Source organism: Tympanuchus pallidicinctus, unplaced genomic scaffold, assembly GCF_026119805.1.
Source record: "Tympanuchus pallidicinctus isolate F22 unplaced genomic scaffold, pur_lepc_1.0 scaffold4, whole genome shotgun sequence".
Lineage (NCBI taxonomy): Eukaryota > Metazoa > Chordata > Aves > Galliformes > Phasianidae > Tympanuchus > Tympanuchus pallidicinctus.
Window position 1 is genome coordinate 12,038,714 of NW_026294758.1, and position 14,419 is coordinate 12,053,132.

At 38.2% G+C, this 14,419-nt stretch overlaps 1 protein-coding gene across 6 annotated transcripts in view; it reads right to left on the reverse strand.

The window, feature by feature from the left end:
* Nucleotides 1-14,419, reverse strand: part of SSBP2 (single stranded DNA binding protein 2) — a 171,173-nt gene that overhangs the window by 41,548 nt on the left and 115,206 nt on the right. For all 6 annotated transcript variants that reach the window (XM_052700537.1, XM_052700535.1, XM_052700533.1 and 3 more), the window contains 3 exons: nt 5,887-5,946; nt 2,646-2,712; nt 2,291-2,361 (listed from right to left, as the gene is read on the reverse strand). In XM_052700537.1, the coding sequence (XP_052556497.1) occupies nt 2,291-2,361; nt 2,646-2,712; nt 5,887-5,946 (198 nt within the window). The remainder of the gene's footprint in view (nt 1-2,290; nt 2,362-2,645; nt 2,713-5,886; nt 5,947-14,419) is intronic.

A 14,419-nucleotide genomic window follows, 5' to 3' on the forward strand; every position in this document is an offset into this window, starting at 1 on the left:
CAGGGCAGGAACTGATGAGTAGTCAAAGCAGATGCTTATAGTAATATCATCAGATAGTACTAGTGGATGTGGAAGAGAACACAGGCTAACAAAACAATGGTTCCATATCTATTTTATTTCATTTTCCCATCTTGATCTGGAGGGCTGAGCCATTTGCTCCTTTTGAGCTATCTCCCACCTCTATTTTAGCCTAGGAACAGTGTGTAGGACAGGGTTAAAGACCATTATGGAATCCTGAGGACTGGAATACTTCTAATCAAATGTACTTCCAACTCTAATTACTGCTAATTCTAATCAAATGTACTGTTTCATCCTAAAATAAGAGCGCTTTCATTAAGTCTGCTAATACACACATTCCTTCAGCTGCAGCTATGCTCTCTGCCCTGATTTGTTCCTTACAGGTTTTGACTTAAAGTCACCACCACCGCTGTTTATCTCGTACTGGATTGTTCATAAAAGGACTCCCTAACACCAAGTGATCAAAATGAGATAAATGACCCTAGACTTTTAAATGTTTAAGATAATCTAATTAGTTTTTACTTGAATGCATGAGAGACACATTGTAAGCTTGCCAGCAACTTTGAGAGACTGGGAGTAAGTAGTCTATCACAGTGTGCACTGTGTACATTGTCCAGTTGGTATAACCAAGGCTTGAAAAAAACTCAATGTAATTCTTTGCAGCTTTTCATAGATTCAAGCATTTGTAACACTGCTTTTAGCTTCATGGTATTTAGTTTGGAACAGTGTAGACTCATAAAACAGAAAATGCTGAGATAAGCATTTGTATATCAGCACATGAAGCGTTTCCCAGATTTAACTGCCTGTGCAGCAAGGTAGAACAGAGCCTTACACTCTGGGTACACCGAGGCCAAACTTACAGCACTGTAGCAAGAGAACTTTAAAAGCAAGTTTGGGAGACAAAATTCAGTTTGGAGCAATACACAAAGATGATCCATTTACAAAACAAAATTATTTGCAAGTTTAAAGTTGTGTAGGTATACCATGTTTTCCCCATTTTAAGGGGATGTTTAGCAAAAGAAGAATTTTACAAATGCTGCATTTTAAGAGACAGCAAAAATGAAAAAAAATAACCACCCTTATAAAAACTGGCATGAGATTTGCCTGCTGTGTGACTCATGGTGCTGCATAAAGTATCAGCTCAATCTCATCTGGCAGCACTGCAAAGCTTCTCTTTCTACCTCCTAAACACAAGTGGTAAATAAACTTCAATGCTACACAAGAAACAACAAATTTATTTAATAACAGTTAGTTGGTCACACAACAGATGTTGCGTAGAACCACATAACTGGTTTCTACCAATAGGACCCAAAAGTGTAAAGGCAGTTATGAACAGATTTGAAAGGCAAAGTTATTTAATCATTTAAAATTCAGTTTATATTCCAAGGAAAAAATAAGCCACTAGAAAGATTATCTAAATCGAGAAGTAAAAATGGTAAGTATGAGAAGAAAATATTGGCAACGGGGTATAAAACACAACTACCTAAATTTTCCCTTACCAAGAATGCTAACAAAACACAAATTAACCTTTAGGATTAATCTTTCAAATATACATCACAACTCATGTATTTGTCTATCTTAGTTACTGATTAAAATGTAATGTCAACAAATACTGGTTCTGCACTTATGAAGAAAGCATCAATATACAATCATGAACAGATCGGCACCTTGGAGAAGATGAACTCTTGCAATCCAAGATTGCTTTCCTCCCTGGGATCAAAGCTGGAGAGTTGTTTATGATTGATAGGCGGCAGAAAAAGAAGCATGAACTCCTAATTTTACATTAAAATGTCTTCAAAACTAACAAATAATCTATCTCCATAGTGGTTAAAGAAAATCTTATCACTCTTCTTTTTGCTACAGATTGCCTGAGTAGTAGTGTAGTACTAAGTAGTACTGTGAGATGAACTTTACACTCCTTGATGGCATAGGTTGAGAGAATGAGGAAACACTTCCTTGAGGCTTGGACTCCTTACAAATCCTATCTTTTGAAGTATACGCTGGATGTAGGAAAAATTTAACTTTCCTGAAAGAAGTGACTTAAGGAATTCCTTCTAATTTCAAATCTTTGAAGAGTGACTTCTGAATTTTAGATTTTATAAAGCTGCAAATCAGAATTAATTTTTAGAATTGACAAAATTTATTTTTAAATGGTATTGTAAGAACAACTCCTAGCACATTCTATCTTCAAACTATGCAACACTGGAATCAAAGTAATTAAGTATATATACAGATCTATCAATAAAAATGGGTATTTATTTGTAGAACGTACCTGTGGTCCTAAAGGAACCATTCCTCTTGGAGGAGTCATTCTCTGCATAGGTCCACCCATGTTTGGATGTCCTGGAAATAAAATTATGGAGCTTAAAAAGCTATGTGAAATACAGACACTTTCCAAATCAACTTTAATTAATCATTCTACTGGGAGGTGTTCCTGCATATAGCAGAGTGGTTGGAACTAGGTGACCTTAAAAGTCTTTTCCAACCCAATACATTCTGTGACTCTATGACTTCTTCTAAATTAACAACAACAACAGAAAAGCTACAATAAACTTTGAAACATTGAGCAAAGGATGCCATCTTGAGAAAATGTTACATTACATGATCCATATATTTATTTAATTCACCTTGCTGCCGTGTTGGGTCCATCCCGCTAGGCAATAATGGCTGACTTCCTGGGACACCTCCAAGTGCCTGCAGGCATAGAAATCATATTACAAGAACATAATACACTGAAATGTATGGTAAATAGATAATATTTTGTTTTTAATTCCTAGATGTTTCTTCTGAGTCAAGAGTAACGCATTACAGTTAACACTCTTAAACATCTTAACTGAATGTCCTGAATGCCCAACTAAATGACCTCAATGTGCAACAACCGCATCTATGGATCCATATGGACAAACTCTTGCACTTCTTTGAATTATGGTGAATAATCTCCAAAACAGATCCTCATCCAATTTGCTTCTTTTCTCCAATTCTTCCTTTGCTTTAGCTCTTTAATTCTTTAATGTCAAATCATTGCCTATTTCTTGGTTACATGGTAATTTATCCAAAGTTTATGTTATTACAGTTTTCCCTTTTAATAGTAATTTTAACATCTTCTTTTAACAGGACCCAGTGTGGACACCATGATTTCTTCTAAGAGTGAGCTGTAACTACATCAGTTGGTTTCAGCACTCAAAGGGTAAGGCAAGCAGGGCTGTGATGTGGGAGATGGATATTTCTACCTGCCTCCCCCTTGAGGACCACTAGCTTATTACTCGTCTACAGGAGATAACAGTCACAACACTTGCTCCTATAGCTTGCCTTCATGTCTGAAGACAAAATATAGTGTTATTTCACCTGTGGTCCAAATCAAGTGTGTTTTTATTTTCATGTTCCCCTTACAGTTACTGATTTAAGATCAAGTCTAATTTCTACAATCTCTTAGCTACAGTTTAGTCAGCTAGAATACATTTTTTATGAAAGGATGGCAGCTGATCCACCAAGTGTCATTTAAATTCCAAAACAATGATACTTTTTCATTAAATTGTGTCTGGAATGAACAATTCTTGTACTAAGAAAATAATCTGCTCAGTCAGCGCAGGTAACTGCTTACTGAGGGAACGGATAAGGTACTGCTGTTCTGAAAATACTGTGGGTACACACAAAAAGGAATTTATCTGTAAATATCTTATAGTTTATTTCCAAGGAAGGAAGTTCAAAATTAAGATGCACATTATGTTCTTAGCACCAGGTTAAAAGGTATTCTAATGTAATATTACAGAATAAACACATCTTCTGTTAAATTCTGTACATCATTTAAAACTGAGTTTTGCGTTTACTTCCGTGGTGTTTACTTAATTGTCCTAAGGATAGTTGTAAGAAGAAGACATGAAATACACAGGGAAGTATCAAATACTCCCATAAAGAAGGAACTGATCATCTCTGCTCAAGATACCAGACAAATAAGGATGAGCTCCTGCAACATTTGACTGATACTTGGCTCATGTGGTCATTACAATTTCTTGCCAATGCACCAGAGGACTCTTCAACAACACAGAAAATGCCAGCACAGCATGAGCAATGCCAAGAGCAAATACACTTGCAGGGCTGGATCTTGAAGGGTATGATGGAGACCTGGAAAAATCCTGGGGGTACGCTGTGGCATGCAGTATTTACTAATGCTTCTCCTCATGGAGCCCACATCCAGCTCATGTACCCCAATCCAGGATTGGAAGTGCTGGGAATGCATGCTCCATGTCACACCTTCCTGTACAAAATACCAACTTTACGTTGAGGGATGTAGGTATAGGTGTGGTGGAGGTTTAACATCAGAGTAAACTCTGACAAACATCAGATAATTTATCTCCATGTAACCCAAATGTTGGCCTTAAAGTAGTTCACTACTTTCAGTGGTAACCTTTAAGGTCCCCTAAAAAAGAGAGTTCTGCTAAGAGCAGTAGTTCATGAACGCAGCATAATGTAAATGAATTGCAACAGCTGTAATTCATGAATGTTATCTTACAATCCTGTGAAAATGCAGTGTGCAGACAAAAACGCTTCTGAAATAAAGCTGTAGTTTGGCAGCAATTTCACAGCATTCACCACAACACCCAGGTTCTACCTGCCATATTTGCACAGTTCAGAAACATGGAAACAAAAGAATAATGGTGCACTGGCGCACTCCTGCCTGGGACATTACTGAAAGGTGGAAAACTCTGGAACACATTTTGTACTGCGTTACAATATACCGTTGCTAACATTTAACAAAGTACTCTGGATGCATTTCACTGCACTTGCATTGTCCTTTGATGTCCACATCAGCAATGTCACGCATTTCCCTTGTGAAAAAGCAGCTATGTTATAGATCACCAACATTTGATCTGAAGAAATCTTGCAAAATGTCCCCAATTCACTAAAATTTGGTGTTGAATTTCATGACAATATTGTGCCAATGGTCAAAAAAAGTTTGTTGACATTGTAACACACAGTTACAGAAAAGTTGAGCTCTGCTAATAACAAAGACAGTCCTGAAAGTCTAGGTTGCACAAAATGATTTTCTTGCCCATCAACCTTTCTAAATCTTGCAAATGACATGGCTTTTCTTAGAGCTCTGTCTCCTTCTCTCTTAACATTTCAACTGCTGACATTCACTTTCTCCTCTTCTAACTGCACTAAGAAAATAGAAATACTATCTCCATCCAGAACAACCTTTTCATAGATCAGCCCATAAAGATCTCTGCTGATGAACAACAGCTCATTACTTGTTCTGTTACACTAGCACTCATATCCTCCGGTGGAGATGAGAAAAAAGTAGTAATCTGATGCTTTCATAAAGTCTTCAGAGTGCTTGTAAAAGGCACAGAACATTTGACAATAACTGCTTCTCACCAATCATCTCCTGTTTACTGCGAAGTAAATACATTTCATTGTTACTGCAATACTTTACACATCCAACAGAGAACAGGAAGGAGTGATGCACTGCGTGTAGATTGAAGTAAAGCAATTCTAAGAGCTACCTGCATAATGTGTTTAGGAAAACTCAGAGAACGAAAGAACATGGAGATATACTGCATTCAACCTGGGCACGCAGCACAGCCTGGCTGAGGTTAACATGTCTCTCTCTCTCTCTATAAGGCAACTGTGCTCTCCCTCTGCAGAGAGACTGAGAGCCCAATACATTTTGAGGTATACACAGTAATTACACAAAGAAAGATGAGCCAGCAGTGACATGATGTGTCTATTAATGGTCAGACAAAATGGAGTGGAGAGGGACAGACAGTTTTGTGTGCCACACATTGACAGCATTCAGGACAAAGCTCCCTGCACCCAGAACTGCAACATGACCTGGATCACAACTGTGCAGGAGATATAAATTCTTACCTGGTTGGGTATTCTTAAAGGTGGCCTTGGACCTCCAGGGTACCGAGGGGACATGAAAGGCTACGAAAAAAGAAATACTGCTAAATAATTCAACTTTGATTAAAAACACCACATTGAGTCACTGATGTATGGCTTCTGCCATGCTCAGACTTCAGACATTCAGCTTAAATACTTCCACAGAGCATGCAGTGGATTACTGCACAACCGTTAGCAGGGCTAAATAAATTTAGGGATTCTCAGTGAATGTGTCTACCAAGATACATTATTTAAAGTTTTTATTACAGCTATTGTGAATGCAGAATATAAACAATTTAATGCTTTGACTGTGAAGAATAAGCCAGTTAGCTCATGTTACCACACATCTAATCTCTTCACTGCATGAGTGTGAGAGATAATCCTGAAAGACAAAAGCAAAATATTCTTGGAAGAGTCAAGAGCCAAGTACCAGCATAATGATTCAAAGTAATTTCCCTTCACTTTTTCCTAATAATGCAGTGAAATATCATACAAGACTTCACCTGTGAGGGCACAGATGTGTTCATGCCACAAGCTTCTACAACTTTAGTGGTCTATGTGAATCATACAAAATCAGTGTATCAACTCCTCTCATCCCTCTACTCACAACTCGATAATCATTACAACTTTTCTTCTGTCAAAAACAAAAATACACTAATCCTGTGCTCTGAGCTTCCAGTGGCTTTTGGCTTCTTGCGTACTACTTCACAGCCCAGAAATAAAGTCAGTCCCTTAAACAAAGACCATAAATAAATGATAAACAAATAGCACTACAAGCAAATACACTTAACATCTCTACTTATTCCATCTCAAAGTGTGACAGTAATCTAGAAGTCTAAAAAGCATGGAGATGAGCAGAAAAAAGGCACAAACATCTGACTAAACAGATGATGAAGAGGATCATTTTGGCATGCAGAAGTAACTGTAACTCTAGAAAATGAGGAACTAAAAGCGTGTGTCTTTGATTGTGAAGACAGGGACAAAAATGACTAACTCCTTCAAGAGCTGGAGAAAAGTATTTATATAAGGTGTCTTCTCAAATCTTCCAATAATACACTAGCTTATTCTCTCCTATGCCTAAATTGTCAAGCACTTGGAAAGCAAAAACTTTCTTTCGTAACAAGAGCTTGTTTCTGTTTATGACCCAGCCTAGCAGTCATCAGAGAGAAGAGAGGGATAAAAGACAGAGGACATATGGAACATCCAGGAGAAATTTCTTCTGACAAATGAGTTACTGAACAAACTCAGTCCTAAGGGTCTCTTAGATGAGAAACTAATATACCTAACAGGAATCATCTAGTCAGCTTTAGCTAATGACCACATGCAGGTCACACAAACTCCGTGTTCAACACCATTTCACGAATGAATGGCATGTTTGAGCTGTTATCAGCTGTGCTGCATTATAAAATACAATGCTAGTGATCATCACTATCACTAATGAATGCAATAACAGTAGCAAGACTAGCAGAACAGTTGTAATTGTTGCTAATAATTAGCAATGGTATTTTTCTTATGACCTGTAGGAAAAAAGTCAACTGAACTTTCATGTTGGGATCAGATGAAAATCCTAATAACCTACATAAACAGGCTTGAAATAGACACCAGAAAGTGATTTTAAATACAGATAGTTTACCAATTAGAGAAGAAAGCTTAAGCGACAGTTGTAAAGTTTGCATTAATAAAAGACACTTGAAATATGCTAAAGAGAAGGTTTCTTTGTTCACTCCACCTGATGGTGGGATTCCACAATGGGAAACAAACAGAAAAAACAGCTCTGCTTGTAGTGAAGTCTGTAAACACAAAGATCCTTGAAAAACAGAAAGTGTGTGATGAAATTAGAATTTCAACAATTTCTTTACAGGTGAACCAATTCCATGGCATAAAGCAATTTTAGTGACTGTGTCACATTTGGCTCACTCTGTACATTCAGAGAATGATATTTCATTTACAGTTTATTAATATTTGTAAAATGGTAATCAGGAACATCTCGCATGTCAACCATACAAAGTAAAATCACATGATCAATATTAGTGCATAATACTGTATTTGTTAGTCACAGAACAACTTCTCTCTTCCTGATTTCCTTTAAGGCAGGAGGAACACCTGCACGTCCCCTGTCTTACCAACAGGTTTACTTTCCTGTTCACTGTATACAAATATCTAAAAAAATCATTTTTTATATAGAATCTACGTTTTCTAATGTGCTAAAACAGATGTTAAGTCAAAACTTTACTTTGTACAATATGACTCACACTGTCACTAATGCATGACAATTAGAATCCTCATATTTTGGTTTGCTGCATCCGAGGTCAGAAGCTGTTTCAGATAAAACATCCTTTTATAAATATATCAATGGCAAAAAAAGAACCGAGGATAATTCTCATCCTATACTTGATGCAGCAGGGAATGTGGCCATTGAAGACAAGAAGGCTGAGGTCCTCAATGCCTTCTTTACATCTGCCTTTAATAGCCAGACCAGTTATCCTCTGGACATTTTACGCCCTGATCTGGAAGTCTGGGACACTGCTCAGAATATGCCCCCAGCAATTCCAGTGGAGACAGTCAGAGAGCTTCTCCTCCATCTGGACTGTCACAAGACCATGGGACTGGATGGGCTGCATCCTTGGGTGCTGAGGGAGCTGGTGGGGGTGATTGCTGAGCTGCTCTCAGTCATCTATCAGCACTCCTGGTTATCTGGAGAGGTCCCAGAGGATTGGAGGCTTGCTGATGTGACTCCCATCTTCAAGAAGGGCTGTAAGGAGGATCTGGGGAACTACAGGCCTGTCATCCTGACCTCAGTATCAGGGACCCCCACTTGGGGGTCAGTACTGGGGCCCATCTTGTTTAATATCTTTATTGATGACCTAAATGAAGGCATTGAGTGCGCCCTCAGGAAGTTTGCAGAGGACACCAAGCTGGGAGGTGGTGTCCATCTGCCTGAGGGTAGGGCGGCCCTTCAGAGGGATTTAGACAGGCTGAACTGCTGGGCTGAGGTGAATGGGATGAGGTTCAACAAGGCCAAGCGCTGGGTCCTGCACTTTGGGCACAGCAACTCCATGCAGCGTTATAGGCTTGGGGATGAGTGGCTGGATGAGTGTGAAGAGGAAAGGGACCTGGGGGTGTTGGTTGGTGCTGTGCTGAACATGAGCCAGCAGTGTGCTCAGGTGGCCAAGAGGGCCAACGGCATCCCGCATTAGAAATAGCGTGGCCAGAGGAGCAGGGAGGTGATCATCCCCCTGCACTCAGCACTGGTGAGGCCGCACCTCGAGTACTGTGTTCAATTTTGGGCCCTTCACTACAGCGTGTCCGGAGAAGGGCAACGAAACTGGTGAGGGGTCTGGAGCACAAATCTTATGAGGAGCGGCTGAGGGAGCTGGGATTGTTCAGTGTGGAGAAGAGGAGGCTCAGGGGAGACCTCACTGCACTCTACAACTTCCTGAAGGGAGGCTGTGGGGAAGAGGGATTTGGCCTCTTCTCCCAGGCAACGAGCAGGACACGGGGTAATGGCCGCAAGTTGTACCAGAGGAGGTTTAGGTTGGACATGAGGAAGAACTTTGTCTCTCAGACAGTGGTCAGGCACTGGAATGGCTGCCCAGGGAGGTGGTGGAATTGCTGTCCCTGGCAGTGTTCAAGAGGGGCGTCTGGACGAGGAGCTGCGTGATGTGGTTTAGTGCTTGTGGTGGCAATGGTGATGAGGAGACGGTTGGACTGGATGATCTTGTAGGTCGTTTCCAACCTTGTGATTCTGTGATTCATTTGATTCTATGATATTACAGATATTTGAGTTAGTCTGCACACATATGTCACAAGTCTATTTAATAAAAATCACACAGATTACACATAAGATTTTTCTCTGACACAATGTAATGAATACCCATCGAAGCCTCTTTGATACAATTCTGTCTTACAGGAACTTTTATTTGCTGTAAATATTAATGCATCTATGTATTTCTCTTAAGTATATTTGTGGAAATGTTTAAACCTTCTCCCATTCTTTAAGTATCTGAATCTAAAAAGGGCAATGAAATTTCAGACAATTTTTACAGTCCTTGATTTTTCATGGATATGAACACTGTGCACAAAGAACATTATATTCCATGGGCATGGAAATAAATAAAAAACTGGTAAGTACAAATAACATTTTGGTGAATGTAAGTGCCAAAGAAGTATCATGTAAGATTGAAGAAAATGATGAAATATTAATGTCAAAGACAATTCTAAAATATCTTGCACTGCTTCAGACGAGCATTTATTACTAAAAGCTATCAGAAAAATTAGAAAATTCACCAAAAGAAAAAATAAACTAATTTTTGTATTAGTTGTTAATCTTTGTCCACTCCATAATTAATGTTATGTTTGCCAATAAAGAGTTCTACTAAGACATATCAAGACATGAAAGAAATTCTGCCAAATGCTTTATGGAAAAATAATTAAAGATAAATAGCTATTCACTACATTAGGAGCAATTTTTTTAAGTCTGACACGCACAAGACATCACTAAAACATTCTGAAAGACAAGAAATCAAGTAGCAGACATTTTCTGTCATACGTAATGTTTTGCTACATTTTTTGTAATTAGGAGAAACAATTGACATTTAGTCTCTTATCTTGTTTTATTCTTTATTGTTCAGACCTCTTGACCATGGTTTATGGAGATACAACTCTGGACTTCGTTTCTCAAAGTTAGCAGCATTCTCTTTTTTTGCCAGCTCTGATTCTCTTCCCTCAAAGATGTTGCACCATATATATCCATATATATAGGTAATGAGCCTAACACATGTGCACTGATTTGAAAACACAGATTTAAATTGGTCAATGTGATGCTTGTCTTTTGAAGATAAATACAATTTATATTGCACTAACTTTAGCTTCTTTAGCTTCCTACCTGATGGGAGGAAGGGCCAAAAGACATTACCTACTAGAGCCTTCCCGATGCAGAAGGATGCCAAAACATGAAGAATCTCACAGCCAGATCTTACGTAATATAATAAAAACCTTGAGCAGTGTATTAGAACATACAACCTCTTAAGAAGCTGATCTGCCTGGGGAAAAAGGATATTACCAGAGCGGTTCAATTCAACAGTAGTTTCCAGATTCTGCAATGGCTCAATTGTTTCCAGTAACTAGTGCAGCCTTCAAGCCTCTTGAATCCACAACAGAGATATTACACTGAGTACAAGGAGCTACAAACAATGCCTTCACACATTATCCAAAGCTACAATTAACTTCTCAAACACTTCAGGAACTGGCACACACCTTCAGCAATAAGAAAAGCAACAGCAACAACAATAACAAAAACAGCCCAGCCCAATCCAAAACAATATGAAGAAAATAAAATGCTAGGCAGGTATGTCTGATCTAAGTCACAACTGAGACGACAGCCTTTGATGGAGGTGCCACCAGCATTGGAAATGTGTCACACAAGTTATAATAATAAAAGTAAGGCAAATGTTTTCAGAAATCAGCTTACTGAACACATCTGCAAACACCAGCATATTGTACTGCATTCAGATATAAAATTTATTAATTTGGTATCACAATACCACTTTACAGGCTATTGTCTAGTAACTGAGACCAAAGGCATAGAAAAAGAAAATTCTACTAAACCGAGTGAAAACAAAATGTGGTAGGAGAAACTTTTCATTCAATCACCACAGGACATACATTCATCAAATTAAAGAAATGCTAACAAAGAAGAGAGAACGTTTTTTAACTTGAGTGTGCATAAGTGTATGTGTACAATGTAAAGATCTTGTAAAACACAAGAGAATCAACAGATGGCCAGCAGGGAAGTTAACTAATGTTGAAGCTTCAGTCAGTAGTTCTCATGGTCCACATTCTTGTTCTGATGTTTGGGATAAATGATTTCATTAAAAAATGTCCACAGGGAAGCTGATGACATAAGAGCGTGGAAGCTAGCATGTTTCTGCACCACTTCTACAATTTTCACTCTTGTTTTTTTTCATTGTTTAGGTGATTTTATGATATGATGCACTTCAGTTTACTTGTACCTAAGACTAGTGGAATAAACAAAGTTAAAAGATAAAACCTCAATAAGCAGCACAGGTTTCAATAAATTTACTTTTTTTTTAAATTTACCTCCCTTCCCAACATGGCTAAACTATCAAAATTGTGTGTTGTTTCACATAAATTACAAATTACTCAAGAATCCACATTCAACCTCAACATTGCTTATATTTCAGTTCATATTTGTTGCTTAATGAGGTTGAATGTACTGTAGGTGTTATAATAACTATACGTATTCCAATATTACATGATATCCCACACCTTGTAATACTACACAGTACAATTTTGAGTGACAAACAAATGTACACGAAGTAAAACAAGTAAATGCAGTTTGAAAAGAATTACAGCAGTTCCTAGGCAATGATGGGGTTGTGTGCATCAGCTAACAGACAAAATACCAAGGAGCAAAATGACAGCAAAGAAGACAAGAGCTGTTTTTCTGAGGAGAGTAAAATGGAAAGAGCAGTGCTTGAACAAGAGAAATTTGTCACTTTTTAAATTAGACTAGCATAAAATAACAACACTCCTGTAGATTCACATTAACATCTCCCTTACTTGGTGTACGAAAACGTTTATTTCAACATGAGAAATATGCAGATGTCTGGTCAAAGTAGGATAGGAGGTATATTTTCAGGGTACATCACCCACCCATTTCAATTAAACGCATTTAAGTCAACCAGAGGAAGAGGAGCAGCAGTTTAACCAGAGAAGGAGTAGTTAAACCAGTAGTTAAACCACTGTATGCACTCAGTGCTCAAGACACTGAAGATGTTACTTGGCCATTCTCTTCCCTCTCAATGACAGCATGGTGTGGACATGGTGAGTGATGAATGAGTATTCCTACAGAGACCTAATTAACAGGGAGGTTTTCATGATTCTTGGGTACTTTTAGCACCACGCCAGCCAGGTCTGACCAGCTCCCACGTGAGCAGCATCTGCTTCGTTGGCTGGGCCTGCAACAGGCTGCGGTCATAGGCCTTTCCTCTTCCATCAGCCCCAGCAGGTTGCTAATGGACGGTGGGAAGGAGAGAACATGTTTCTAACCACAGCTACACCCAGATCTGAAAGAGGATGTCTGTTCCCTGCTCTTGCTGCACTTGTGGCTTAGGAGAGCAGAAGGATGGGTTCTGCCTGCATCAAGACCTGAAGGCAGACCTCTGCAAGGCTTGCCAAGGCTACCTCTCACATGCACACCACCAAAAGCGAACAAAAACTTCTTATTAGCATGCCATTTCTTTATCTGCGCCACCAAACTTAGTAGAGTTTCCTTAGATTGTGAGTCTCAGCATCCCAAGAAGCTGCTGATATTCCCAACTAGAGAATGCCAGGTTAGGGCAAGAAGAGCACACTAGAAATACAAGGTGAAACACAGTATTTAGCACTTGGTATAAAAAGGACAGAAATTATTTAATTAGTTTGCATAACTCAGTCACTGTAATCAGCACAAACTCTAAATGGTACTCATCACTGGAAGCTGAAACGGAACCACAGCCTTTGTGCCCATGCTCTGATGAATTATTTTAAATTAACTGCACTTCTACACTTGAAGAGCAGGTATACTAAGAGGGTTCAAATTACTGGCATCATGATTATAAATTAGGTATCAATTCTCATAAAGACCAAATTTCTTTCCAAGTAAGTTGAAGTTCCAAATCTTTGTTCTCTGCTCCTCCATTAAAAAAAATAAAGAAAGAAAGAAAAAAAAGAATCAACTACCAAATTATATACTGTGTCCCTAAAAATAGGATTCATACTCTTTTTTTTTTTTTGCCAGATTTCATTTCTGTTGAAAATGACCAGTATCATTTAACTATTTATAGTCTAAATAGTATCAAATCAGACTAGATGATTCTGTTTACTTTTTAAATTATACTACTGGTACAGAAGAATGATTAGGAAGTAACATTTTAATGTATCTTCTTAGGATTCCCATATTTTGTAGAATAAGTTGGTTAGCAGTACTTTACAACTTCCACTGGTGTAATGGTTTCTGTTATAAAATACATGGTTTTGTGTTTAAAGAATATAGTGATAAACCATTAAATACGTATGAATAGAATGTATCCAAGTCACTTTCCAATTTGTATATTTTAATTTAGTTTCCTTTGCATTTTTTGTGGATCTCCTCATTGGCAATCACAGTCACCATAGCGTATAAGACACTCACAATTAACACATTTTAATTCCAACTAGGACTATTACTAAATTAGCCCTTAAAATGACACTCTTGTGCTGGCACAGTCTGCTGATAAGCATAAACATGTTAACTGATCCTCTAAGAAACTCAGACAAGTTATCATTCGGTTCTTAATAGAAATTATTTTCCTACTCAATTGCATTTTGCTGTTAATTTTCACAAACCCTCTGTCCTCCTTTGGCCCCCAAGAGGCTGACACAGTGTGAGAGGTCTTTTTGTTCTACTAAAGTATTTTAGAGCTTAAATTTGGGTTACACACTGCATATCTTGTACACTACAAGTATAAATCAAAGA